Raw genomic sequence first — 26,952 nt, 5'->3', positions numbered from 1 at the left:
ATATTAAGATAATCATTCAGGCGCAGTGGTTGGCTCATTTACCATACATGGTGGAACTTCCAGAGTAGGATGTGGAGTCCTTGAAGCTCACTGCAGGTCTCTGTGGAACCAAAGACTATGCCAGTGGATGGTGGAACAGCCTTGAAGGTCCTCATGCGGCCTCATGGGCAGGGAGCTGCTTTATAACAGTTGAGTTGTATTGCATGATCGGCATTATGAGGAGTTGAGTTGTATTGCATGATCGGCATTATGAGGAGTTGAGTTGTATTGCATGATCGGCATTATGAGGAGTTGAGTTTCGATTGTTCATGTTGGCTATTTACAGAAACCCTTTATTTTTAAACAAAGCCGTTGTAGCAGAAGGACACCTAGGCAGACAATTGAGAGGAGACTGCTTCAGGTCCTTGGTTTTCTGCTTTGATGTGGAAATATTGACAGTCTGGGAACCACATAGGACAGTTATAGGCTCACTTAAGTCTGTTCTCAGTCTCCATTTGCTGGTAGGAGTGCATAACCCATCAATCTGGCCTGGAGGAACTAACAGAAAGCAAATTAGCAGGTAAGATCCCATTTCTCTTATATCAGGGGCGCATAAGTCTGGACTGGTCTGGCAGGCCGATAAGAAAACACCCCTGAGACACAGTTAACTACAGTCTTAAGGCATTAGAACGGATGCATAACTAGGGATAAACCGGTCTGTTGTTGCTTCTTTGCCTTAAATCTATTTTTATTTTATTAGAGGAAGCCGAAGATCCAGCCTGTAATCCCATCTTCTGGGTTAGCAAATGGGTGGATTATTCAGACAAGTATGGCCTGGGTGAGTACAAGTGATTTGGATACAACATAGTATTGTCATTATAATGGAGATTAATCCACTGTACACAACCACCAATTTACAACCTCCAGTACTGAGAGGAAGAGGAAATAGTGTACTTGTTGATGCAAGAGGTGAAAAACCTTAGGGAAATGTTTTTTTGGGTGAGCACTAAAAGGGGTTTTCCCTCAACAGCTAGATTGTGCTGCATTAAATGCTAAACCAAGTTTCGGTCCAGAATGATGAATCGCTCTGTGCCCAGCTAGAATGCTAGGATCTTATTTCTCTTGTGCACTGTATTTATTTAAACATTTAACACTAAACTCATCTCTCCTCTAGTAACTGCTGTTAAGAGGAGACGGGTACTAATATAAAGTGCTTGTAGCTGAGTTGGTCAGCATAAAAATGCCAGCTTTAGCTTCTGTGCTTAACCTTTCTGCCTGGCAGGGCATGTTATAACAAGAACTGAGCTCACCAGATCTGTTGCTGAAAAGCTTAGGCAAGTCAGTAGATGATTCTTACTGACTGTACTTTGTTTACATTCTATTCTAGGGTATCAACTATGTGACAACAGCGTTGGTGTTCTCTTCAATGACTCCACACGATTGATTATGTACAATGATGGTGACAGTCTGCAGTATATAGAAAGAAATAATACAGAATCCTACCTCAACATGCGATCCTATCCTCCTGCACTTACCAAGAAGGTTAGCACTTCAAAACTTCTCGCTCACCTTGAGTTGGCAAGCAATTAGATATTGATCTTGACACATGGCTTTACTTGGGAACATGTGGCCTGTGTGAAACACTCATAAAATACAGAGGGGAGAGCTGGCAGGTTGAGATCAGGGCTAATGTTTAACATGTATCTATCCTGGGCTATCTTCAGCTTTGGATATGCACAGGGTAATGGACCTCTGCATCCATCCAACAGCAGCTCTGAGAGGAAAGAGGTTCACCAGGAGAGTGCATGCTGTGGGTGCAGACAGCTGATTGCAGTGTGGATGGACTGCCAATCAGTGCCATGTACTCCCATCTTTGCTGTCCACTGTACACTTGAACATGTAAGAGATGGTTCCTGCTCGACAGAGCTTACATTCTAATTGGGACAGACAAACAGAAAAAATAAAGGATAATGGAATTAAGCTGTGATTTATTTTTACTGCTGTAATTGTATTGCTTGTTTGGTTTATTCTTACTGTACACTGCCTGGAATGAATTCTTTCAGAAAGGCAGTAAATAAATAAAAGGTCAAAATTATAAAACAGGCATGGGTAGTGACCAAGTGAATAGGGGTTGAGTTAAAAACAGCCTCAAAAAGGTAGGTTTTAGCCACAGATGGAGCTTGATGTGCTGACTCAGGAAATCTATTCCAGGCATATGGTGCAGCAAGATAAAGGAACAGAGTCTGGAGTTCGCAGTGGAGGAGGAGAAGGGTACAGATTAGATAGATTTACCTAATGAACAGAGTTCCCAGGGAGGAATGTAGGGAGAGATAAGTGAAGAGGTACTAAGGAGCTGCAGCATGAATGCACGTGTAAGTCAAGAGGAGTTTGAACTGTATTCGGAAACAGGAAGCCAATGAAGTGACTTGAGAGGGCTAATATGAGCATAGCGGACACTGGTGGAATATAAGTGGTGCAGCAGAATTTTGAACAGATTGAAGGGGAGCGAGATGGCTTTATTAGGAAACTTGCGAGAAGCAAGTTGCAGTAGTCTAAGCAAGAGGTGATAAGAGGATGGATAAAGGTTTTGGTAGTGTGCTCAGAAAGAAAGGGATGAATTTTGGCAATGATATATAGATAGAAGCAACAGGGTTTAGCAGTCTGTTGAATATGTGCAAAGAGAGGAGTCAAAGATGACTCCAAGATTACCAGCTGACGAGACAAGGGAGTATATGAGTATTATCCATAGAGATAGAGAATGGGGGAAGAGGAGAGATGGGTTTAGGGGAAAAGATTAGAAGTTCAGTCTTGGTCATGTTTACTTTCAGATGGCGATGAGACACCAATGTCAGATAGGCAGGCTGATACTTGGCCTGGATTCCTGCTGATATTTCTGGTGTGGAGAGGTAGATCTGAGAGTCATCAGCATATAGGTGGTAATTGAAAAACATGAGATGAGATCAGACCAACAAGGGATTATGGAGAAAACAGGTCCCAACACAGAGCCTGAGGTACACCAACCAATAGTGGGATAGAAGTGGAAGAGGATCCACCAGACAGCATAGGCCAGAATCTGTGAAGGGAGGTTTGAAGGTGAAGAGAGTTTAGTGTGGGAAAGACGTTGAGGGTTTGAGGCGATAGTTTAGTGTGGCAAAGAGACGTTGAGGGTTTGAGGCGATAGTTTAGTGTGGCAAAGAGACGTTGAGGGTTTGAGCCAAGAGTTTTTGTCAAGCGGATGTAGTCCTGTTTGGCAAGTGAAAGAGCAGACTGGAAGGAGGTCAGCAAGAATTGAAATGTATGAAGTCAGCATGGGCACAGGATTTTAGCCAGAAGAGCAGGATCGGGCACAGGAACATAGGTGGTGAATTCTAGAGGTCAGCCAAGGCTGGGGTTGGTACGCCATACAGAATGGGAGGAGCAAGGGTATCTAGGGCAGAGGAAGAGAGAGCCTCATTGACATAATATAGTGGTTGAGGACAACTCTGATAGAGAGGGTGCAAGAGTCAATAGCCTGAAGATTCCTAAATGTATAGGTGGAGACTGGATGGGACTGGGGGGAAGGTGTTTAAGTAAGTGGGAAAGTTATCTGAGCAGAGAGGAGAACAGATGAGGTGCAGAAACTGGAGAAGAAAAGTGGAGCACAATTGAAGTTGAGGAACTGAGAAGCATAAGAGTCAGAGGGCTCATTGCCATGATTGTGTGCTGTTTTGGTATTTGAAATTGACAGGGGATAAGACTCCAGTAATTGAGGCATTAACAGTAGTGTGAGCCAAGTTGGTTGTGATCAAGTAGTTTGCATAATATGACTTTGTCTGGTTTGGACTTTTGCTCTGGTGTGGCACAGGGCTTGTGGGAAAAAACTGCTGGGGGATTTGTGAGCAGTTCAAGATCAGATTATATTAGTTTTAAGAAGCAGTTAACCTAGTGGTCATCTTACAAAGACGCGCTGAAAAATGGCTTATGGTAGTGTAAGTGCGGGTTTTGGCCACACGCTAATCCATCTTTCAGTGCGCCTGTGAAAAAGGCCTTTTTTAAATGTTTGCTGAAAATGGACGTGTGGCAAAATGAAAATTGCTGCGCATCCATTTTGGGTCTGAGACCTTACCGTCAGCCATTGAACTAGTGGTAAAAACTCACACGGTAACCGGGTGGTAATGACCGTGCGCCAAATACCAAATACGCACACCCGAAAAAAAAATATTTTTCAGACCCATGCCAAAAATGAAATTACTGCAAGAGCCATACGGTAGTCGGGCGGTACCTAGCTTAATAAAAGGACCCCCTAGTTTTTTACTTCATATATTTTGTTGATTCCTATATACTCTAAGCTTCACTTTTGCATTAACCTGAAAGGTGTGGTCGTGCTGCGGGCGGTAAGGCACTCAGCATGCGCGTTGGTGCGCTGCGCGTCTCTAGAAAGCTTTCGTCCCTTTTCTATGGTATTCTACTGACCCAGGCAATGCGAGGTCGTGTACCTAGCAAAAAAAATCCTATAATTGTGGATAAGAATCCACATAGAAATTGGGATGGAATTGAAACATAGCACAATAATAAAACTAAGGACCCAGTAGTAGAAGGTAGACTAAATTGGAGGGAACAAGTTGGTGTTTATAAAAATGCTATCTCAATGGCTAAAAACGTTTTATTTTGGGAAGTTGATTGGGGAAGGAATAGTGAATCAAAAATGTCTGTAAGATTTTTTAATAAGCTTACTCAAGTATCACCAGAGGAGTGACCTAATGGTTAGTGCAGTAAGTTGTGGACCTGGGGAACTGGGTTCAATGCCCACTGTAGGCTGAGATCTTGGGGTACCAGGTTCAATTTCTTCTGCAGCTCTATGTGACCCTGGTCAAGTCACTTAGCCCTCCATTGCCCCAGGTACAATATAATACTAGATTGTGAGCCCATTAGAGACAGTAGCAGTACCTGAAAAAGAAAATTGTAAACCACTTAAGCATCTTTTAAAACTTAATGCAGCGAAGACAAAATTGTTATTTTTGTAACGTTGTTGCTCTGATTCCTTGTGTGTAAATATAGCTTCAGGAGTTATTAGGATTTCCATCTGTTAAAAACGTTTGCAGTAAGAGGATCCATGATGGCTTTTTCTTTTCAATTCTGTACCTGTTAAAATTTTGTAAAGGATTGAAAACAACTTTTTAGTAAGGATCTGAATGAATAACTCTTTAGGGCACTCCTGATCCTTAATTGTGAGTTTTAAACTCGTGTAACCCACTTAGATTCTTTGATATTAGCAGGATATAAATAACCTTGAATAGATAGATGTAACATCTGATGGTTTTCTGAAACAATAATGATGCTATCATAAATAAATCTCTTCACGTCCCCTAATGCAGTTATCTTCGAATAGTATAATCGTTTAGCCTGCTTTTTAAAAATTCTTATAAAGATTGATGCTTTCTCTCCACTTGAATCTATCACAATCCAATCGGAATTGAGCCACAGTCTTTCTGTTTTCTAAGATTTAAACTGGGTTGAAAGGGATTGGTTTGGGAGTGGGGTCAAGAGTGGGTAATTTATTTTTAATTACCCAACTGTACCCTGTACTGTGTGACGTTTTCTGTTGAAAGTTGCAGGTTATAAGACCTTGTGTTAAATTGTCAACACTAATATTTTCCGCAAACCTGCTGTGTAGAAGAATGTGTTAACAGACTTTACATTTCCTCTTACAGATAACTCTACTGAAATATTTTCGTAACTATATGAGTGAGCACCTGCTGAAGGCTGGTGCCAATATTCCACCTCGTGAGGGGGATGAGTTAGCACGCCTCCCATTCCTCCGCAGCTGGTTCAGGACCAGAAGTGCTATCATCCTGCACCTCAGCAATGGCACAGTTCAGATTAACTTTTTCCAGGTGAGGAGTTCCTGTGGATGAGGGGGGAATAATGCTTCATACATGAATGCTAGAAATTGCTCTCTGAGAATTGAATGCATATGTAACCCTGGTTTCACCAGTTAAGCTCTTTGGGTAAGGTACTTGACTTCAATAGTTCTGATTTTACTGAGCTAGGCTTCATCCCAGTCACACTCGTACATAAGTGTTGCCATACTGGGACAGACCAAAGGTCCTGTTTGCAACAGTGGCCAATCCAGGTCACAACTACCTGGCAAGATCCCCAAACAGTACAATACATTTTATGCTGCTTATCCCAATAATAAGCAGTGGATTTTCTTTTTTATCATTTATTTATTTATTTTATTGCATTTGTATCCCACATTTTCCCACCTATTTGCGGGCTCAGTGTGGCTTACAATACATTGTGAATGAAGGAAATACAATGTGTTACAGTACAATTATGGGTTACATTATGAGGAGTTATGGGAAGACAAAGTCAAGTCAAAACATTTGGAGCGTAGAAACTATGGAATATACTCAAAGGAGCAGGAACAATATGCATGTATATACAAACATGAAGAAAGCGTAGAACAGTCAGCAGCAATAGAGGAATTCCAAACATTAGAATGAACCACCAAGACAGAACATCACAAATTTTGATACCACCCCCCCTCCCCCCCCAAAAAAAATTTTTTTCTTAAGCATTTATTATTAATTTGATATCAAGGCAGTGTACGTACAATTGTGCAGGTACTTGCACTCTCCCTGATGGGCTCACAATCTATTATATTCCGAGGTTACGTGGATGAGCAAACGCCAAAAGGGTTAACATAAGAGTAGCCGTACTGGGTCAAACCAATGGTCCATTTAGCCCAGTATCCTGTTTTCCAAACAGTGGCCAAGTCAGGTCACAAGTACCTGGCAGAAACCCAATTAGTAGCAGGATTCCATGTAGAACCCCAAAGAATAGCAAGATTCTGGAATCCTAAAGAGCGACAAGATTTCATGCAGAATCTGAGTAGCAACATTCCATACTACAAATCCTAGGGCAAGCAGTTGCTTCCCATGTCTGCCTCAGTAGCAGACTATGGACTTTTCCTCCAGGAATTTGTCCAAACCTTTTTTTAAACCCAGATGTGCTAACCAAGTGTGATGAAATTGTTCTCCCTGAGGAAGTCCAGGTCCATAAAATAGCACCGTTCTGTGGAAGCCTGTGTGACCATATGTGATTCTACTGGGACAAAGTAGGCGGTTCTGCCAGCAACTACTGGTGCAGAATAAATTTTTTTTTTTTTCCTTCTAAAAACTTTTAAAGCCTTTCGGTGCCAGAGCCAAAACTTTAAGAATCAAAAAGCATAAGGCGATGAGGTAACCAGTGAATTTGCCACAATGAAGACACTTGCACACAAATAGTTGTCCAAAATCAATGTACCAATGTGACAGGAGACAGCGAATCCCAAAGAGAGAGATGGTAGGGAGCTTTGACGTACACAGACAGGCAACGTTTAATCTGATCACCTGCCAGTATAAGCTGAAGATCAGGTTCCCGCTTCTGAGCAAGAGGCACAGTTGAAATCAGGCAGTTATTCCTGAAGATATTTATGGTGGAATCTTAAAGGCACAGGCAAAGATATAGGAGACCCTTATTAGACCAATATCTGGTAACATTTCTTCACCCTGGCTGTCTTTGCGTGGGGTGCCCCAGGGTTTCCACCTTTCTCCCACTAGGTAGATTATTGGAATCAAATGGCTTTAATATCTTTATTTACGCTGATGTCACTATTTACATACCATGTAAATAAAGTTTGGATGGAATCTTGCCTAGAATTAAGCCCGACTTTCATATGATGAATTTGGGCAGCCAACTATAAATTAAAACCGAATCCTAACCAATTCTGCCCACTTAATGACTAATAAAAACTTCACTATTGATAGTGTGTTCTACCCTTTTCTACTACCATGAAAATCTTGGGCATACCTATCACTTGAACCTCATAAGTATTGCCACACTGGGATAGACCAAAGGTCCATCAAGCCCAGCATCCTGTTTCCACAGTGGCCAACTCAGGTCACAAGTACCTGGCAAGATTCCAAAACAGTACAATGCATTTATGCTGCTTATCCTAGAAATATAACAAAATATTTAAACACACATGAATACAAGTGTATTGCTTCTTCAGCTTATTGAGAGTGGAGTAGTCTCATATATAACACACGATAAAGATTATTTGATTTTTCACCCAATGACTGGGTGTATTATCTGTGTGTATTGTCTAATCATTGACTTAACCTCCACCACCCTTTGCTAATCTTATATATGAAAATATATTTCTGTTTATCAATATGCTATCATCTAATTTTATGCAGCACTTAGCTTGAACAAGTTGGTGCTCTTAAAACTCTTAAGAGCACCAACTTGTTCAAGCTAAGTGCTGCATAAAATTAGATGATAGCATATTGATAAACAGAAATATATTTTCATATATAAGATTAGCAAAGGGTGGTGGAGGTTAAGTCAATGATTAGACAATACACACAGATAATACACCCAGTCATTGGGTGAAAAATCAAATAATCTTTATCGTGTGTTATATATGAGACTACTCCACTCTCAATAAGCTGAAGAAGCAATACACTTGTATTCATGTGTGTTTAAATATTTTGTTATATTTTGATGCTCGACAGAGCACAGGCACAATTGTTTGTTTTATCCTAGAAATAAGCAGTGGATTTTCCTCAAGTCCATTTTAATAGCTTATGGACTTTTAGGAAATTACCCAAACCTTTTTTAAACCCCGCTAAACTAACTGCTTTTACTACATTCTCTGGCAACAAACTCCAGAATTTAATTACACGATGAGTGAAGAAATATTTTCTCAGATTCATGTTAAATTTACTACTTTTGCACCAGTCTTATAGACAGCCCTTACCAAACCATGCAATTAAGCTACAGACAGCTGCACTCCTTACCTGTGGACCTAAGGAATAGTGAGGTTTCTCAAAGCTGCTAGGTAGGAGTTTGACTCTTACACAGTTTTCATTTTCCTTCTAGGACCACACTAAGGTCATTCTGTGTCCGCTTATGGCTGCTGTCACCTACATTGATGAGAAACGGGACTTCCGCACATACAAGCTTAGCCTAGTAGAAGAGCATGGCTGCTGCAAGGAACTGGCCAGTCGCCTTCGCTATGCCCGCACCATGGTGGAGAAACTTCTCAGCTCGAAATCTGGCTCTGCACGTGTGAAGCCATCAGCATAGCAACTGTGCTAAATGGTGTTCTGCAGAGCGTGATTATGCCCTTAAACTGGTGGTGGCAGGTCTGCTTTCTGTGAACACTAGGGCATGGAGATCTACCACCACAGAGACTGGCCTTCATCTGATCTACTTCTAATGCAGGTTCCAACTTTTGCAAATGTCATTCACTGGCTTCAGTACTTGAAGCTGTTTTTAACCCAATCACGAGTCGGGTGATCATGTAAGTTACTGTGTACATTGGCAGTGGTCTAGTTGTGTGTTCTCCTATTGTCTTATCTATCGTATGTGATATTTTAAATGTTGCTGAGCAGGAGTAGATACTGAGATGCTGAGCAGATACTAAAACTCTTCTCAGATCATTTTGTATAACTACAGATTAAAGACTTTTTTTTGCTAAGTTGTTGATCAGCCTCTGTAAACTCCTGCAGCTTTTACCATATGGGAATGGGCTGACCACTTTCTGCCTAAAATGCATCATGTAGGTGAAGGTCCCTTGAAGAGACTTCGTTTTCTTGCAGTAGAGGTGAAAAGGCAGAGATATACAATACAGCTAATCTAGTTTTCTTTCCTGGAGCCAGTTGCTTAAAAATACATTTCATAGGCAGTCACTTCATGGGCATGACCTGAAGCCCTTCACTTATACAGCAATAAATGGACACCTACAGCATGCACTACAGGGGTGAATGAATCAAAAGCAGCTTAATATTTGATGGTAAGAACTATTCTCCGAGGACAAGCAGGCTGCTTGTTCTCACGACTGGGGTGACGTCCGCGGCAGCCCCCACCAACCGGAAAGAAGCTTCGCGGGACGGTCGGCACGCAGGGCACGCCCACCGCGCATGCGCGGCCGTCTTCCCGCCCGTGCGCGACCGCTCCCGCCAGTTCCTTTTTTTCCGCGCCTGGAGAGAGTCGTGCCTTGCCGCTCTCTCTACTTCAGCCGCCGGATTTTGCGATCGCGTTTACGCGGATCGTGCTTTTTTCTACTGTTTTCGGTTTTCGTAACCGCCCGGTTTCCTTTTAAAAAAAAAAAAAAAAAAAACAGAAACCCTGCGCGTGTGGGACACGCGCTCCCTTTTTTCCCTCGCTTCCAGCGGGGACGCCACGTTGCGGCCTAGTGGCCGCTCGGTCGTTTGTTTTTCGTGGTGTGATTTTAGCCACCATTGACGACTTTGACTTCGCCGACGCGATTTTTCCGTCGATGTCCTCAAAGGTCCCGAGTGGATTTAAAAAGTGTGGTCGCTGCGGCCGGCCGATCTCGCAGACCGACACCCACGCTTGGTACCTCCAGTGCCTCGGGCCGGAGCACAATCTCAAGTCGTGTTCTTTGTGTCTCGAAGGCATCGGTATCGACGCCCGGCCCTTCGGTACCGGTATCGATGCCCGAGACATCGGCACCGATGGCAGCAACCCCAGGAGAACAGGTCCCGTCGGCCCGCCGGTCCTCCGGTGAGAGTGGGGGTGAGAGGCCGCGTGGGCAGTCGGCCCCGGTCACGCCCTCAGCTCGTGGCCCACGGGACCGAACCCTGTCTGACCCGGTACCTCGAGACCGAGGGGGATCGACCTCCTCCTCCTCCATGCCCTCCGGCGCCGGTGACGTGCATCGGAAGAAAGACAAGAAGCGCCGTCACCGGTCGCCTTCGGTGCATCCCGATGTCGGAGAGGAGGCGACGCCGAAGCGTCATCGTCGTGAGGAGAGGTCTCCGTCGGTTGTGGAGGTACCGACGCGTCGGGGTTCCGGCACCTCGGTGCCATCTCCTGGCCCCCAGCAGCTTCCGGCACCGACACCCTTACCGGCCCCACCGCCTTTCCCGGCAGCGGGCCTGGACGAGTGCCTCAGAGCCATCCTTCCGGGGATCCTGGAAGGGCTGATGCGCCAGGCTGTGCCGGCGCCGGGGGTGCTTGCGCCCTCGGCGCCGATGACTGTGGCGCCGGCGAGCTCTAGCCCGGCGCCGGGGCCGTCGACACCGCCGCCGCTTGCGGTGCCGGTCTCCACCGCCACGCAGGTGGAGTCCCCGTCGACGTCGATGGAGGGAGCTCCGTCCCCGCCAGCGCGGGAGTCCACCGCTCGACGACACCGAGACGGGCCCGGTACAGGACTCAGCTACATGAGCTAATGTCCGATACCGAGGATGAGGACTCGTGGGGGGAAGAGGAGGACCCTAGATATTTCTCCTCAGAGGAGTCTACGGGCCTTCCCTCGGACCCCACGCCTTCACCGGAGAGGAAGCTCTCACCTCCTGAGAGTCTCTCTTTTGCCTCCTTTGTGCGGGATATGTCTATCAGCATTCCCTTCCCCGTGGTCTCTGTGGAAGAGCCGAGGGCCGAGATGCTCGAGGTCCTCGACTATCCATCACCAGCTAGAGAGTCCTCCACGGTGCCGCTGCACAATGTCCTGAAGGAGACGCTGCTTCGGAACTGGGTGCGACCATTAACTAACCCCACCATTCCCAAGAAAGCAGAGTCCCAGTACAGGATCCACTCTGACCCAGAGCTCATGCGGCCCCAATTGCCCCATGACTCAGCGGTCGTGGATTCTGCTCTCAAGAGGGCACGGAGTTCGAGGGATACCGCCTCGGCGCCCCCGGGGCGGGAGGCTCGCACTCTGGACTCGTTTGGGAGGAAGGCCTACCAATCCTCCATGCTCGTGACCCGCATCCAGTCATACCTGCTCTATATGAGCATCCACATGCGGACCAATGTGCAACAGCTGGCGGACCTGGTCGATAAGCTCCCGCCGGAGCAGTCCAGGCCTTATCAGGAGGTGGTCAGGCAGCTGAAGGCGTGCAGAAAGTTCCTGTCCAGGGGTATTTTTGACACCTGTGACGTGGCATCTCGTGCAACGGCCCAAGGTATAGTGATGCGCAGGCTCTCATGGCTGCGTGCATCTGACCTGGACAACCGCACCCAGCAGAGACTGGCCGACGTCCCTTGCCGGGGGGATAACATTTTCGGTGAGAAGGTCGAGCAGATGGTGGACCAACTGCATCAGCGGGAAACCGCTCTCGACAAGCTCTCCCACCGGGCGCCTTCAGCATCCACCTCCACAGGTGGACGTTTTTCCCGGGCCCGGCAGGCTGCACCCTATTCTTTTGCGAAGCGTAGGTACAACCAGCCGGCCCGAAGGCCTCGTCAGGCACAGGGACAGCCCCAGCGCGCTCGTTCTCGTCAACAGCGTGCGCCTAAGCAGCCCCCTGCGCCTCCACAGCAAAAGCCGGGGACGGGCTTTTGACTGGATCCACGGGAACATAGCCGCCCTACAAGTGTCCGTACCGGACGATCTGCCGGTCGGAGGGAGGTTAAAATTTTTTCACCAAAGGTGGCCTCTCATAACCTCCGACCAGTGGGTTCTCCAAATAGTGCGGTGCGGATACGCCCTGAATTTGGCCTCCCTGCCTCCAAATTGTCCTCCGGGAGCTCAGTCTTTCAGCTCCCATCACAAGCAGGTACTTGCAGAGGAACTCTCCGCCCTTCTCAGCGCCAATGCGGTCGAGCCCGTACCACCCGGGCAGGAAGGGCAGGGATTCTATTCCAGGTACTTCCTTGTGGAAAAGAAAACAGGGGGGATGCGTCCCATCCTAGACCTGAGAGGCCTGAACAAATTCCTGGTCAAAGAAAAGTTCAGAATGCTTTCCTTGGGCACCCTTCTGCCAATGATTCAGAAAAACGATTGGCTATGTTCCCTGGATTTAAAGGACGCATATACTCACATACCGATACTGCCAGCTCACAGACAGTATCTCAGATTCCGCCTGGGCGCACGGCACTTTCAGTATTGTGTGCTGCCCTTTGGGCTCGCCTCTGCCCCACGAGTGTTTACCAAGTGCCTCGTGGTGGTAGCGGCCTACCTACGCAAGCTGGGAGTGCACGTGTTCCCATATCTCGACGATTGGCTGGTCAAGAACACCTCGGAGGCAGGAGCCCTCCGGTCCATGCAGTGCACTATTCAACTTCTGGAGCTGCTGGGGTTTGTGATAAATTACCCAAAGTCCCATCTCCAGCCAACTCAGTCTCTGGAATTCATAGGAGCGCTGCTGAATTCCCAGACGGCTCAGGCCTACCTTCCCGAAGCGAGGGCCACCAATCTCTTGGCCCTGGCTTCGCAGACCAGAGCGTCTCAGCAGATCACAGCTCGGCAGATGTTGAGACTTCTGGGTCATATGGCCTCCACAGGTCATGTGACTCCCATGGCTCGTCTTCACATGAGATCTGCTCAATGGGCCCTAGCTTCCCAGTGGTTCCAAGCCACCGGGAATCTAGAAGATGTCATCCGCCTCTCCACCAGTTGCCGCACTTCACTGCTCTGGTGGACCATCCGGACCAATTTGACCCTGGGACGTCCATTCCAAATTCCGCAGCCCACGAAAGTGCTGACGACGGATGCATCTCGCCTGGGGTGGGGAGCCCATGTCGATGGGCTTCACACCCAGGGTCGGTGGTCCCTCCAGGAAAAGGATCTGCAGATCAACCTCCTGGAGCTCCGAGCGATCTGGAACGCACTGAAGGCTTTCAGAGATCGGCTGTCCTGCCAAATTATCCAAATTCGGACAGACAATCAGGTTGCAATGTATTACGTCAACAAGCAGGGGGGCACCGGATCTCGCCCCCTGTGCCAGGAGGCCGTCGGGATGTGGCGTTGGGCGTGTCGGTTCGGCATGCTCCTCCAAGCCACGTACCTGGCAGGCGTAAACAACAGTCTGGCCGACAGACTGAGCAGAGTCATGCAACCGCACGAGTGGTCGCTACATGCCAGAGTGGTACGCAAGATCTTCCGAGCGTGGGGCACCCCCTCGGTGGACCTTTTCGCCTCTCAGACCAACCACAAGCTGCCTCTGTTCTGTTCCAGACTTCAGGCACACGGCAGGCTAGCGTCGGATGCCTTTCTCCTCCATTGGGGGACCGGCCTCCTGTATGCTTATCCTCCCATACCTTTGGTGGGGAAGACCTTACTGAAGCTCAAGCAAGACCGCGGCACCATGATCCTGATCGCGCCCTTTTGGCCCCGTCAGATCTGGTTCCCTCTTCTTCTGGAGTTGTCCTCCGAAGAACCGTGGAGATTGGAGTGTTTTCCGACCCTCATTTCGCAGAACGACGGAGCGTTGCTGCACCCCAACCTTCAGTCTCTGGCTCTCACGGCCTGGATGTTGAGGGCGTAGACTTCACTGCGTTGGGTCTGTCTGAGGGTGTCTCCCGGGTCTTGCTTGCCTCTAGGAAGGATTCCACTAAAAAGAGTTACTTTTTCAAGTGGAGGAGGTTTGTCGTGTGGTGTGAGAGCAAGGCCCTAGAACCTCGTTCTTGCCCTGCACAGAACCTGCTTGAATACCTTCTGCACTTATCGGAGTCTGGCCTCAAGACCAACTCAGTAAGGAATCACCTTAGTGCGATTAGTGCTTACCATTATCGTGTGGAAGGTAAAGCCATCTCTGGAGAGCCTTTAGTAGTTCGATTCATGAGAGGCTTGCTTTTGTCAAAGCCCCCTATCAAGCCTCCTACAGTGTCATGGGATCTCAACGTCGTCCTCACCCAGCTGATGAAACCTCCTTTTGAGCCACTGAATACCTGCCATCTGAAGTACTTGACCTGGAAGGTCATTTTCTTGGTGGCAGTTACTTCAGCTCGTAGGGTCAGTGAGCTTCAAGCCCTAGTAGCTCATGCTCCATATACCAAATTTCATCACAACAGAGTAGTGCTCCGCACTCACCCAAAGTTCCTGCCGAAGGTGGTGTCGGAGTTCCATCTTAACCAGTCAATTGTCTTGCCAACATTCTTCCCCAGGCCGCATACCCGCCCTGCTGAACGTCAGTTGCACACATTGGACTGCAAGAGAGCATTGGCCTTCTACTTGGAGCGGACACAGCCCAACAGACAGTCCGCCCAATTGTTTATTTCTTTCGACCCTAACAGGCTAGGGGTCGCTGTCGGGAAACGCACCATCTCTAATTGGCTAGCAGATTGCATTTCCTTCACTTACGCCCAGGCTGGGCTGACTCTTGAGGGTCATGTCACGGCTCACAATGTTAGAGCCATGGCAGCGTCAGTGGCCCACTTGAAGTCAGCCACTATTGAAGAGATTTGCAAGGCTGCGACGTGGTCATCTGTCCACACATTCACATCACATTACTGCCTCCAGCAGGATACCCGACGCGACAGTCGGTTCGGGCAGTCGGTGCTGCAGAATCTGTTTGGGGTGTAAATCCAACTCCACCCTCCAGGACCCGAATTTATTCTGGTCAGGCTGCACTCTCAGTTAGTTGTTCTTCGTAGGTCAATTTCCTGTTGTACCCTCGCCGTTGCGAGGTTCAATTGACCTGGGTTCTTGTTTTGAGTGAGCCTGAGAGCTAGGGATACCCCAGTCGTGAGAACAAGCAGCCTGCTTGTCCTCGGAGAAAGGGTATGATACATACCTGTAGCAGTTGTTCTCCGAGGACAGCAGGCTGATTGTTCTCACCTACCCTCCCTCCTCCCCTTTGGAGTTGTGTTTCATATTTTATTGCTTGTCATTCAACTGGCGGGAGCAGTCGCGCACGGGCGGGAAGACGGCCGCGCATGCGCGGTGGGCGTGCCCTGCGTGCCGACCCTCCCGCGAAGCTTCTTTCCGGTTGGTGGGGGCTGCCGCGGACGTCACCCCAGTCGTGAGAACAATCAGCCTGCTGTCCTCGGAGAACAACTGCTACAGGTATGTATCATACCCTATTTGGGTGCAAGGGAATGATCGCTGCAGGATGAGACTAATGCTAGAAATCTTGGTCTGATATTCTGTATCTATGTTCTCCAAGAAACAAGCAGGATGTGGTGATCTGATGAAGCCCTGATGCAGACACACTAGTGTTCCATTTCTAGAAGCTTGGAGAAAGCAAGTTACTTACCTGTAGCAGGTGTTCTCCAAGAACTGCAGGATGCTTGTTTTGACTGCTCTACTGACCTCCCCATAGAGTTGCATGCTATTAGCCTGCCTGGTCTTATGTGATCACACAGATGTGCAAAAGGATGTTTCTAGAAATATAAGGCTGGGAACTCTCTGTGCATTGGGTTGTGGTGATACCCGTCAGTCAGAATAAGCAGCCTGCAGTCCTTGGAGAACAGCTGTTATAGGTAACTGCTTTATCTGACCGTGTTCAGCTGATCCACTGAACAGAAAAATTTGAGTTGCTCAGTGGTCAAATGGTGTGGGTACTGGGAGCAGAACTGCAGCAGGACAGATGCGTGCAGCTGTAGTGATGTGGATTTAGTCGGTGTTGCTTTGGTACTTACAGTAGCCTCTGCATATGCTACCTACTGAAATATTTGGTCTGATTTCAGCAGTAAATTCCTAAAGGCTGAAGCTTATCAGTCAGCTGTATTTTTTTTCTAGACTTCTGTTTTGATATGTACTTTCCTAGGCTTTGTAAGTTTCTTTAAATTGTTTTTGCTATTTTTCAGCACAAATGAATTCCTAAACTTGTTACAAACATATGAAACAGCTCAAACAATCTAACAACTTTGGCTGTCTCATTCTCCTTGTTAGAGGCAGCTCTTGTCTTGTATAACTCCATACCATACCAGTCTCGGTTGAACTCCTCCACAGATACCAAGGTTTTAAATGTCCTGCCTTCCAGGTACTTCTGTATGTGCCTGTTGTAGGTAGGGATTCCACATCCTCAAATATTTAGCTGCACAACCTCTTTGAGTGGCTGTCAGGCTATGCAACAGATATATGCTTTGGCTAAGCTGTATGAAAAAGCTGCTATTGCAGGCTCTGCTCACTTCCTTGTCAGCAGCAGGATGAATCCAGAGAGCTGTGGGTTGTGGTCATCTACCAGTAGTTGGCAATAAGAGGACAAAACTGAACTCTTGTCCATGGGCTGCTCCTTAATCAGTCTGTACTCCTCTCTCCAGTAGGCGGTGGATGGTTTCTCACAAGCTCCTGGCCTACAGATCAATTGGAGAAGAATAGGCTATGTCCATCTACCAGCAGTTAAGAGATAGAGAAGGTCAGAGCTCTGCCATGAAGGATACTGTGCGGCAGCCTCTCTTTATCTCAGCAGGTGGATAAACATCCTGTGCAGCTCTGTGAATAGTGCTTTCTCCGAGGACAAGCAGGCTGCTTGTTCTCACGACTGGGTGACGTCCGCGGCAGCCCCCACCAACCGGAAAGAAGCTTCGCGGGACGGTCGGCACGCAGGGCACGCCCACCGCGCATGCGCGGCCGTCTTCCCGCCCGTGCGCGACCGCTCCCGCCAGTTCCTTTTTTTCCGCGTCTGGAGAGAGTCGTGCCTCGCCGCTCTCTCGGATTCAGCCGCCGGATTTCGATCGCGTTTACGCCGATCGTGCTTTTTTCTTTGTTTATTTTGGTCTAGTTACCGTCCGGTTTCTTTTTTTCAAAAAAAAAAAAAGAAACCCTGCGCGTGTGGAGCACGCGCTCCCCTTTTTCCCTCGCTTCCAGCGGGGACGCCGTTTTTCCTTTTCGTGGTGTGATTTCAGCCACCATTGACGACTTTGACTTCGCCGACGCGATTTTTCCGTCGATGTCCTCGAAGGTCCCGAGTGGATTTAAAAAGTGTGGTCGCTGCGGCCGGCCGATCTCGCAGACCGACACCCACGCTTGGTGCCTCCAGTGCCTCGGGCCGGAGCACAATATCAAGTCGTGTTCTCTGTGTCTCGGTCTCTGGAAACGGACTCAGGTTGCGAGGCAAGTTCTGCGGGACCGTCTTTTTGGAACTTGCGCCGGCCCCTCGACGTCGACCTCGAAGGCATCGGTATCGACGCCCGGCCCTTCGGTACCGGTATCGATGCCAGAGACATCGGCACCGATGGCAGCGACCCCAGGAGAACAGGTCCCGTCGGCCCGCCGGTCCTCCGGTGAGAGTGGGGGTGAGAGGCCGCGTGGGCAGTCGGCCCCGGTCACTCCCTCAGCTCGTGGGCCACGGGACCGAACCCTGTCTGACCCGGTACCTCGAGACCGAGGGGGATCGACCTCCTCCTCCTCCATGCCCTCCGGCGCCGGTGACGGGCATCGCAAGAAAGATAAGAAGCGTCGTCACCGGTCGCCCTCGGTGCATCCGGATCTCGGAGAGGAGGCGACGCCGAAGCGTCATCGTCGAGAGGAGAGGTCTCCGTCGGTTGTGGAGGTACCGACGCATCGGGGTTCCGGCACCTCGGTGCCGTCTCCTGGCCCCCAGCAGCTTCTGGCGCCGACACCCCTACCGGCCCCACCGCCTTTCCCGGCAGCGGGCCTGGACGAGTGCCTCAGAGCCATCCTTCCGGGGATCCTGGAAGGGCTGATGCGCCAGGCTGTGCCGGCGCCGGGGGTGCTTGCGCCGGCGAGCTCTTGCCCGGCGCCGGAGCTGTCGACACCGCCGCCGCTTGCGGTGCCGGTCTCGACCGCCACACAGGTGGAGTCCCCGTCGACGTCGATGGAGGGAGCTCCGTCCCCGCCGGCGCGGGAGTCCACCGCTCGACGACACCGAGACCTTGGTGCCTCGACGTCGAGCCGGGCCCGGTTCAGGACTCAGCTACATGAGCTTATGTCCGATACCGAGGATGAGGACTCGTGGGGGGAAGAGGAGGACCCTAGATATTTCTCCTCAGAGGAGTCTACGGGCCTTCCCTCGGACCCCACGCCTTCACCGGAGAGGAAACTCTCGCCTCCCGAGAGTCTCTCCTTTGCCTCCTTTGTGCGGGATATGTCTATCAGAATTCCCTTCCCCGTGGTCTCTGTGGAAGAGCCGAGGGCCGAGATGCTCGAGGTCCTCGACTATCCATCACCACCTAGAGAGTCCTCCACGGTGCCGCTGCTGCTTCGGAACTGGGTGCGACCATTAACTAACCCCACCATTCCCAAGAAAGCAGAGTCCCAGTACAGGATCCACTCCGACCCAGAGCTAATGCGGCCACAATTGCCCCATGACTCAGCGGTCGTGGATTCTGCTCTCAAGAGGGCACGGAGTTCGAGGGATACCGCCTCGGCGCCCCCGGGGCGGGAGTCTCGCACTCTGGACTCGTTTGGGAGGAAAGCCTACCAATCCTCCATGCTCGTGACCTGCATCCAATCATACCTGCTCTATATGAGCATTCACATGCGGACCTATGTGCAACAACTGGCGGACCTGGTCGAGAAGCTCCCGCCGGAGCAGTCCAGGCCTTATCAGGAGGTGGTCAGGCAGCTGAAGGCGTGCAGAAAGTTCCTGTCCAGGGGTATCTATGACACCTGTGACGTGGCATCTCGTGCTGCGGCCCAAGGTATAGTGATGCGCAGGCTCTCATGGCTGCGTGCCTCTGACCTGGACAACCGCACCCAGCAGAGACTGGCCGACGTCCCTTGCCGGGGGGATAACATTTTTGGTGAGAAGGTCGAGCAGATGGTGGACCAACTGAATCAGCGGGAAACCGCTCTCGACAAGCTCTCCCACCGGGCGCCTTCAGCATCCACCTCCATAGGTGGACGTTTTTCCCGGGCCCGGCAGGCTGCACCCTATTCTTTTGCGAAGCGTAGGTACAACCAGCCGGCCCGAAGGCCTCGTCAGGCACAGGGACAGCCCCAGCGCGCTCGTTCTCGTCAACAGCGTGCGCCTAAGCAGCCCCCTGCGCCTCCACAGCAAAAGCCGGGGACGGGCTTTTGACTGGATCCATGGGAACATAGCCGCCCTACAAGTGTCTGTACCGGGCGATCTGCCGGTCGGAGGGAGGTTAAAATTTTTTCACCAAAGGTGGCCTCTCATAACCTCCGACCAGTGGGTTCTCCAAATAGTGCGGTGCGGATACGCCCTGAATTTGGCCTCCCTGCCTCCAAATTGTCCTCCGGGAGCTCAGTCTTTCAGCTCCCATCACAAGCAGGTACTTGCAGAGGAACTCTCCGCCCTTCTCAGCGCCAATGCGGTCGAGCCCGTACCACCCGGGCAGGAAGGGCAGGGATTCTATTCCAGGTACTTCCTTGTGGAAAAGAAAACAGGGGGGATGCGTCCCATCCTAGACCTGAGAGGCCTGAACAAATTCCTGGTCAAAGAAAAGTTCAGGATGCTTTCCTTGGGCACCCTTCTGCCAATGATTCAGAAAAACGATTGGCTATGTTCCCTGGATTTAAAGGACGCATATACTCACATTCCGATACTGCCAGCTCACAGACAGTATCTCCGATTCCGCCTGGGCGCACGGCACTTTCAGTATTGTGTGCTGCCCTTTGGGCTCGCCTCTGCCCCACGAGTGTTTACCAAGTGCCTCGTGGTGGTAGCGGCCTACCTACGCAAGCTGGGAGTGCACGTGTTCCCGTATCTCGACGATTGGCTGGTCAAGAACACCTCGGAGGCAGGAGCCCTCCGGTCCATGCAGTGCACTATTCAGCTTCTGGAGCTGCTGGGGTTTGTGATAAATTACCCAAAGTCCCATCTCCAGCCAACCCAGTCTCTGGAATTCATAGGAGCTCTGCTGAATACCCAGACGGCTCAGGCCTACCTTCCCGAAGCGAGGGCCACCAATCTCCTGGCCCTGGCTTTGCAGACCAGAGCGTCTCAGCAGATCACAGCTCGGCAGATGTTGAGACTTCTGGGTCATATGGCCTCCACAGTTCATGTGACTCCCATGGCTCGTCTTCACATGAGATCTGCTCAATGGGCCCTAGCTTCCCAGTGGTTCCAAGCCACCGGGAATCTAGAAGATGTCATCCGTCTCTCCACCAGTTGCCGCACTTCACTGCTCTGGTGGACCATCCGGTCCAATTTGACCCTGGGACGTCCATTTCAAATTCCGCAGCCCAAGAAAGTGTTGACGACGGATGCATCTCGCCTGGGGTGGGGAGCCCATGTCGATGGGCTTCACACCCAGGGTCTGTGGTCCCTCCAGGAAAAGGATCTGCAGATCAACCTCCTGGAGCTCCGAGCGATCTGGAACGCACTGAAGGCTTTCAGAGATCGGCTGTCCTGCCAAATTATCCAAATTCGGACAGACAATCAGGTTGCAATGTATTACGTCAACAAGCAGGGGGGCACCGGATCTCGCCCCCTGTGTCAGGAGGCCGTCGGGATGTGGCGTTGGGCGTGTCGGTTCGGCATGCTCCTCCAAGCCACGTACCTGGCAGGCGTAAACAACAGTCTGGCCGACAGACTGAGCAGAGTCATGCAACCGCACGAGTGGTCGCTCCATGCCAGAGTGGTACGCAAGATCTTCCGAGAGTGGGGCACCCCCTCGGTGGACCTTTTCGCCTCAGACCAACCACAAGCTGCCTCTGTTCTGTTCCAGACTTCAGGCACACGGCAGGCTAGCGTCGGACGCCTTTCTCCTCCATTGGGGGACCGGCCTCCTGTATGCTTATCCTCCCCTACCTTTGGTGGGGAAGACCTTACTGAAGCTCAAGCAAGACCGCGGCACCATGATTCTGATAGCGCCCTTTTGGCCCCGTCAGATCTGGTTCCCTCTTCTTCTGGAGTTGTCCTCCGAGGAACCGTGGAGATTGGAGTGTTTTCCGACTCTCATCTCGCAGAACGACGGAGCGTTGCTGCACCCCAACCTTCAGTCCCTGGCTCTCACGGCCTGGATGTTGAGGGCGTAGACTTCACTGCGTTGGGTCTGTCTGAGGGTGTCTCCCGGGTCTTGCTTGCCTCTAGGAAGGATTCCACTAAAAAGAGTTACTTTTTCAAGTGGAGGAGGTTTGTCGTGTGGTGTGAGAGCAAGGCCCTAGAACCTCGTTCTTGCCCTGCACAGAACCTGCTTGAATACCTTCTGCACTTATCAGAGTCTGGCCTCAAGACCAACTCAGTAAGGAATCACCTTAGTGCGATTAGTGCTTACCATTATCGTGTGGAAGGTAAAGCCATCTCTGGAGAGCCTTTAGTCGTTCGATTCATGAGAGGCTTGCTTTTGTCAAAGCCCCCTATCAAGCCTCCTACTGTGTCATGGGATCTCAACGTCGTCCTCACCCAGCTGATGAAACCTCCTTTTGAGCCACTGAATACCTGCCATCTGAAGTACTTGACCTGGAAGGTCATTTTCTTGGTGGCAGTTACTTCCGCTCGTAGGGTCAGTGAGCTTCAAGCCCTAGTAGCTCATGCTCCATATACCAAATTTCATCACAACAGAGTAGTGCTCCGCACCCACCCAAAGTTCCTGCCGAAGGTGGTGTCGGAGTTCCATCTTAACCAGTCAATTGTCTTGCCAACATTCTTCCCCAGGCCGCATACCCGCCCTGCTGAACGTCAGTTGCACACATTGGACTGCAAGAGAGCATTGGCCTTCTATCTGGAGCGGACACAGCCCAACAGACAGTCCGCCCAATTGTTTATTTCTTTCGACCCTAACAGGCTAGGGGTCGCTGTCGGGAAACGCACCATCTCCAATTGGCTAGCAGATTGCATTTCCTTCACTTACGCCCAGGCTGGGCTGACTCTTGAGGGTCATGTCACGGCTCATAGTGTCAGAGCCATGGCAGCGTCGGTGGCCCACTTGAAGTCAGCCACTATTGAAGAGATCTGCAAGGCTGCGACGTGGTCATCTGTCCACACATTCACATCTCATTACTGCCTCCAGCAGGATACCCGACGCGACAGTCGGTTCGGGCAGTCGGTGTTGCAGAATCTGTTTGGGGTGTAAATCCAACTCCACCCTCCAGGACCCGAATTTATTCTGGTCAGGCTGCACTCTCAGTTAGTTGTTCTTCGTAGGTCAATTTCTGTTATACCCTCGCCGTTGCGAGGTTCAATTGACCTGGGTTATTGTTTTGAGTGAGCCTGAGAGCTAGGGATACCCCAGTCGTGAGAACAAGCAGCCTGCTTGTCCTCGGAGAAAGTGAATGATACATACCTGTAGCAGGTGTTCTCCGAGGACAGCAGGCTGATTGTTCTCACCTACCCTCCCTCCTCCCCTTTGGAGTTGTGTGTTTCATCTTTTGCTAGTCATTCAACTGGCGGGAGTGGTCGCGCACGGGCGGGAAGACGGCCGCGCATGCGCGGTGGGCGTGCCCTGCGTGCCGACCGTCCCGCGAAGCTTCTTTCCGGTTGGTGGGGGCTGCCGCGGACATCACCCAGTCGTGAGAACAATCAGCCTGCTGTCCTCGGAGAACACCTGCTACAGGTATGTATCATTCACTTACTCCTAGCCTGGTCCTTCAGGCTTAGTTGAGCTGGGGATCTTGGCTTTGCCAGTACACCTGCTGGTGCCAAGTCCCTCCACCACCTCATCCTCACCTCTCTGTCCTTCCAGTATGGCTATATTGTGTGTTCCTTTGTTTGTCATTATAGATTAGCTCTAAAGTGTTGAAAGTGGGGCTTTAAGGGTCCCTGCTTTGGTACTTCCAATCTGTAACAGTCATCACCAAGACTGAGCTTCTTATCTTCCCCCTAGGCCAATCTCTCCCTCCCCCCCCCCCCCCCATTCTCTATTGCTGTGGATAACACTCTCATCGTTTCTGTCTCATCAGCTTGTAACCTTGGGGGGGTCATCTTTGACTCCTCCCTCTCCTATGCACATAATCAGCAGACTGCTAAAACCTGTCGTTTCTTTCTCTATAATATCACCAAAATTTGCCCTTTCCTTTGAACACACTACTAGAACCCTCATCCACACTCTTTTCACCTGTCGCTTAGATTATTGGAATTTGCTTCTCACAGGTCTCCCACTTAGCCATCTCTCTCCTCTTCAATCTGTTCAAAATTCTGCTGCACGACTAATATTCCGCTAGTGTCATTACACTCATATTAGCCCTCTCCTCAAATCCGTTCTCTCTTATCTGCACCCTCCTCCACTGCTAACTCCAGACTGTTCCTTTTATCTTGCTGCACCATATGCCTGTAATAGACTTCCTGAGCTGGTACGTCAAGCTCCATCTCTGGCCGTCTTCAGATCTAAGCTAAAAGGCCACCTTTTTGATGCTGCTTTTAACTCCTAACCCTTATTTTATCATCCTCACTGTAATATTCCCTTATCTCTTGTTTGTCCTAATTAGATTGTAAGCTCTGTCGAGCAAGGCCTGTCTCTTCATGGTCAGGTGTACAGCGCTGCATATGTCTAGTAGAGCTATAGAAATGATTAGTAGAGGAAGGTGATGGAAGAGGAAATGAAGCTAATTTAGTTCCTCTACATTACGGAGCCCACCCAGCTGTATCTGTCTTTAGCATAGAGTTGTTGGCTGTGTTCTTTGTGTGTGTTTAGTTTTGGTTGCTGGCTGGCTTTGTCTGAAGCAGGAGTCTTTTGTCCTTGGTACAGTATTAGAAACAGCAAAAAAATCACCCTGGGTGGGGGTCCCTAAGTGCTATCCAAGGAGCACATTTCATTGATCTGGGGAGAACGCATTTCTGTGTACCTACATCTTCAGGTGTACCATCCCTAAACCAACTCTAGTCTTCCTTTAGCCTGCTGGGGTTTTAGGATAACCACAATGAAAACTCACCTGTTCAAGAAGGCATACCCCCCACCGTATCTGACAAACACTGAATAATGAAATATGGCATTTTAATCAGGTAATGGACAGTTTTCAACCCTGATGCATGATCACACCCTAACATTTTGTTTGAATCACCCCAACCTATTTACTGATACTTCTTTACTGTACTTGTCACTGTAATAGGACCCCATACTGTATTCACAACGGAGTCCGTAACCACCTCTCCAGAACTGTGTAAGCCACTTTAAGCCTACTAAGAAGTGGGGAAAGGTGGGATACAAATGCAATGAATAAATATTCAGAGCTATGCAGTTAATATATACCACCACTTAACCCATTCAAATGGTTCTCTTCAGTGACCCCTTCAATGAGTAGTTTTTTTTTTTTTTTAATACGTTCCAGTTTTTATCTCCTGCTTAGGACTGCAATGAAACTCATTAAACAAAGAGCAGGAATTTACAAGAGTGGGATTGGAGGGAGGAAAAGTTCTGAGCAATAGCAATAAACAATACTGGATAAAACATACTTGCTCTCTTCCCTCCCCCCCCTCCCCCCCCCCACATGACAGTTGCAAAATAAAAGAAAAAAGCGACAGCACAAGAAAACAATCATATAGTAGGGATGATACTGATCACCTTTTTCCCAGGGGAAAGGCAGGAAGCTCTTTTGCGATGCTCTCCTCTGCTGGCTGCAGTTGTCCAATCACTGCAGGCTGAGCGTGACATGCAGTCATCTGGCTTCCTTCTGCTGTGTTTTAAATGTGGTGGCAAGCAGTGTTCCTCTAAGCCACCACAAAACCTACTTAAAGCAGGGGCGTAGCCAGTATGGGGGCCCTGGACCCCCCCTACCTTTGCTAGCCGAGGTCCTCTTATTCCCAATCCCGTGCAAGGCTTCGTTCTAGTCTGACATCCTGCACATTGTACATGCAGGACGTCACACCCATAGAAACAGAACAAAGCCTTGGGTGAGTTTGGGAAGAAGAGGACCTCAGCTGGCAGGGGTTGGGGTCCCCTGCCAGCAAAGGTAGGCGATGGGGGAGGGGGGGTTAGCAATGGTGTGGGGGGGGGGCTAAAATGTGCCCCCTCCCCTCAGGCTCTGGACCCCTCCTCCCGCTGAAGTCTGGCTACGCCCCTGAGAACTGAAGGAAGCTGGAAGACTGCACGTCACATTTGGCATGATGCAAGGCGGATGAACACCGCTCCAGAGGAAAGGGCATCATGAGTCGTGAGACAGTGAGCGAACATTGACCCTACTAAGTGCTCTGTTTATGTGAGCAATTGTGCTCTTAGGGAACACTTCTCATGGGGTCAGGTGGGTAGTGACCCTTTTTCGTGCTGGGATCGTTCTGACGCTAGGCAGCAGCAGTAGGAGATGGTATTGGACCCTGTTGCCCATGTACATGTTGTAGGTTTGCTAGGGCGTTGTGGGGTATGTTTCTTTTCTTTCTTCAGTAGTTCTGCTCGACTATTTCTAGGCTACTGGTAGACTGATTTTCATGGGACTGCACAGCTCATTTATACCTATATGTGACATAGTGGTTCTCTCTCTCCATCTGCTGGTAGGAGTGCATAACCCATCTGTGATGGTCTAAAGGATAGTAAATTTGCAGATAAGATCTAATTTCCCTTTTTGAGGTTCTTGATTGACTCTCCTGGAGCAGCATTCGCTGTTCTACTACATACAATTATGAAAAACACTCAAAAACTGGGACATTGCACTGACAGTTCAAGTTGCCCCAAATAAAATTGATACCATGTATAGGATACAAAAGTCCACTGGCTTTGAGATAAGTTACCCCACCATTCCCTAGTTGTGGAAACTGCTTTAAACCGCACACTGGACACTCTGCAGAAAAACATTTCAAGCCTCAATGCTAACGCTCACCTGTTGGATTATCAACTTTATTCCACAATTTACTTAAAATCTCTAATATAGAGTACTCCTGTCTTTTGTGGAATTCCTTCCCCCGAGAAAGCTGAGGAATTCCATAAACTGCACTGGAAACTTCAATATTATTGTAAATATCTAGCAAGATAGGCCTTTGAAGCCTTTGTGTCTCCACATCTTTCTGCCTTAGCAGTAGCAATGTGACATTGCTCCTGGTTTAAGGTCTCTGACCTTAAATCTGCTGCCCAGGAGCATCCAGCAGCTGTCCCTTGTGATGACAAAGTTGAGGAAGTGGCTGACCTAATTAAAAAAAAAAAAAAAAAACCTCTCTAGGCCACTCAGTTCTACTCCTTTCAGAAGATTTCCAGGAAGCTATTGACACTCAAATTACTATGTCTAAGCGTCATTATGCTCCTACTCCACCTCAACACTCATATCAAAGACAGTAGCAGGGTCAAAATTCCCAGACACTCTGCCAGTCTAAGCAGGCCAACTTTTGACTCTTTCCTAGGAGTCCATGCCAAGCGACTTACCAATCAAAGAGAGGCTCAAAACAGAGATGGCCTCTCATAACCCCTGACCATTGGTTGCAACACACCATCTGGCATGGCTACACTCTGAGTTGTAGAGTG

At 49.4% G+C, this 26,952-nt stretch overlaps 1 protein-coding gene across 1 annotated transcript in view; it reads left to right on the top strand.

Annotated features, from left to right (window-relative positions):
- Positions 1-9,800, top strand: part of PLK1 (polo like kinase 1) — a 40,995-nt gene extending 31,195 nt beyond the window's left edge. The window contains exons 7-10 of the mRNA XM_030213106.1: positions 740-817; positions 1,367-1,521; positions 5,670-5,852; positions 8,887-9,800. Coding sequence (XP_030068966.1) covers positions 740-817; positions 1,367-1,521; positions 5,670-5,852; positions 8,887-9,093 — 623 coding nt within the window. The 3' untranslated portion in view covers positions 9,094-9,800. The remainder of the gene's footprint in view (positions 1-739; positions 818-1,366; positions 1,522-5,669; positions 5,853-8,886) is intronic.
- Positions 9,801-26,952: the final 17,152 nt, after the last annotated feature.

The sequence above is a fragment of the Microcaecilia unicolor genome, chromosome 8 (assembly GCF_901765095.1).
Source record: "Microcaecilia unicolor chromosome 8, aMicUni1.1, whole genome shotgun sequence".
In the NCBI taxonomy this organism is placed as follows: domain Eukaryota; kingdom Metazoa; phylum Chordata; class Amphibia; order Gymnophiona; family Siphonopidae; genus Microcaecilia; species Microcaecilia unicolor.
Note: the sequence above shows the minus strand (reverse complement) of the source record. Positions and strands in the feature narration are given on the sequence as shown.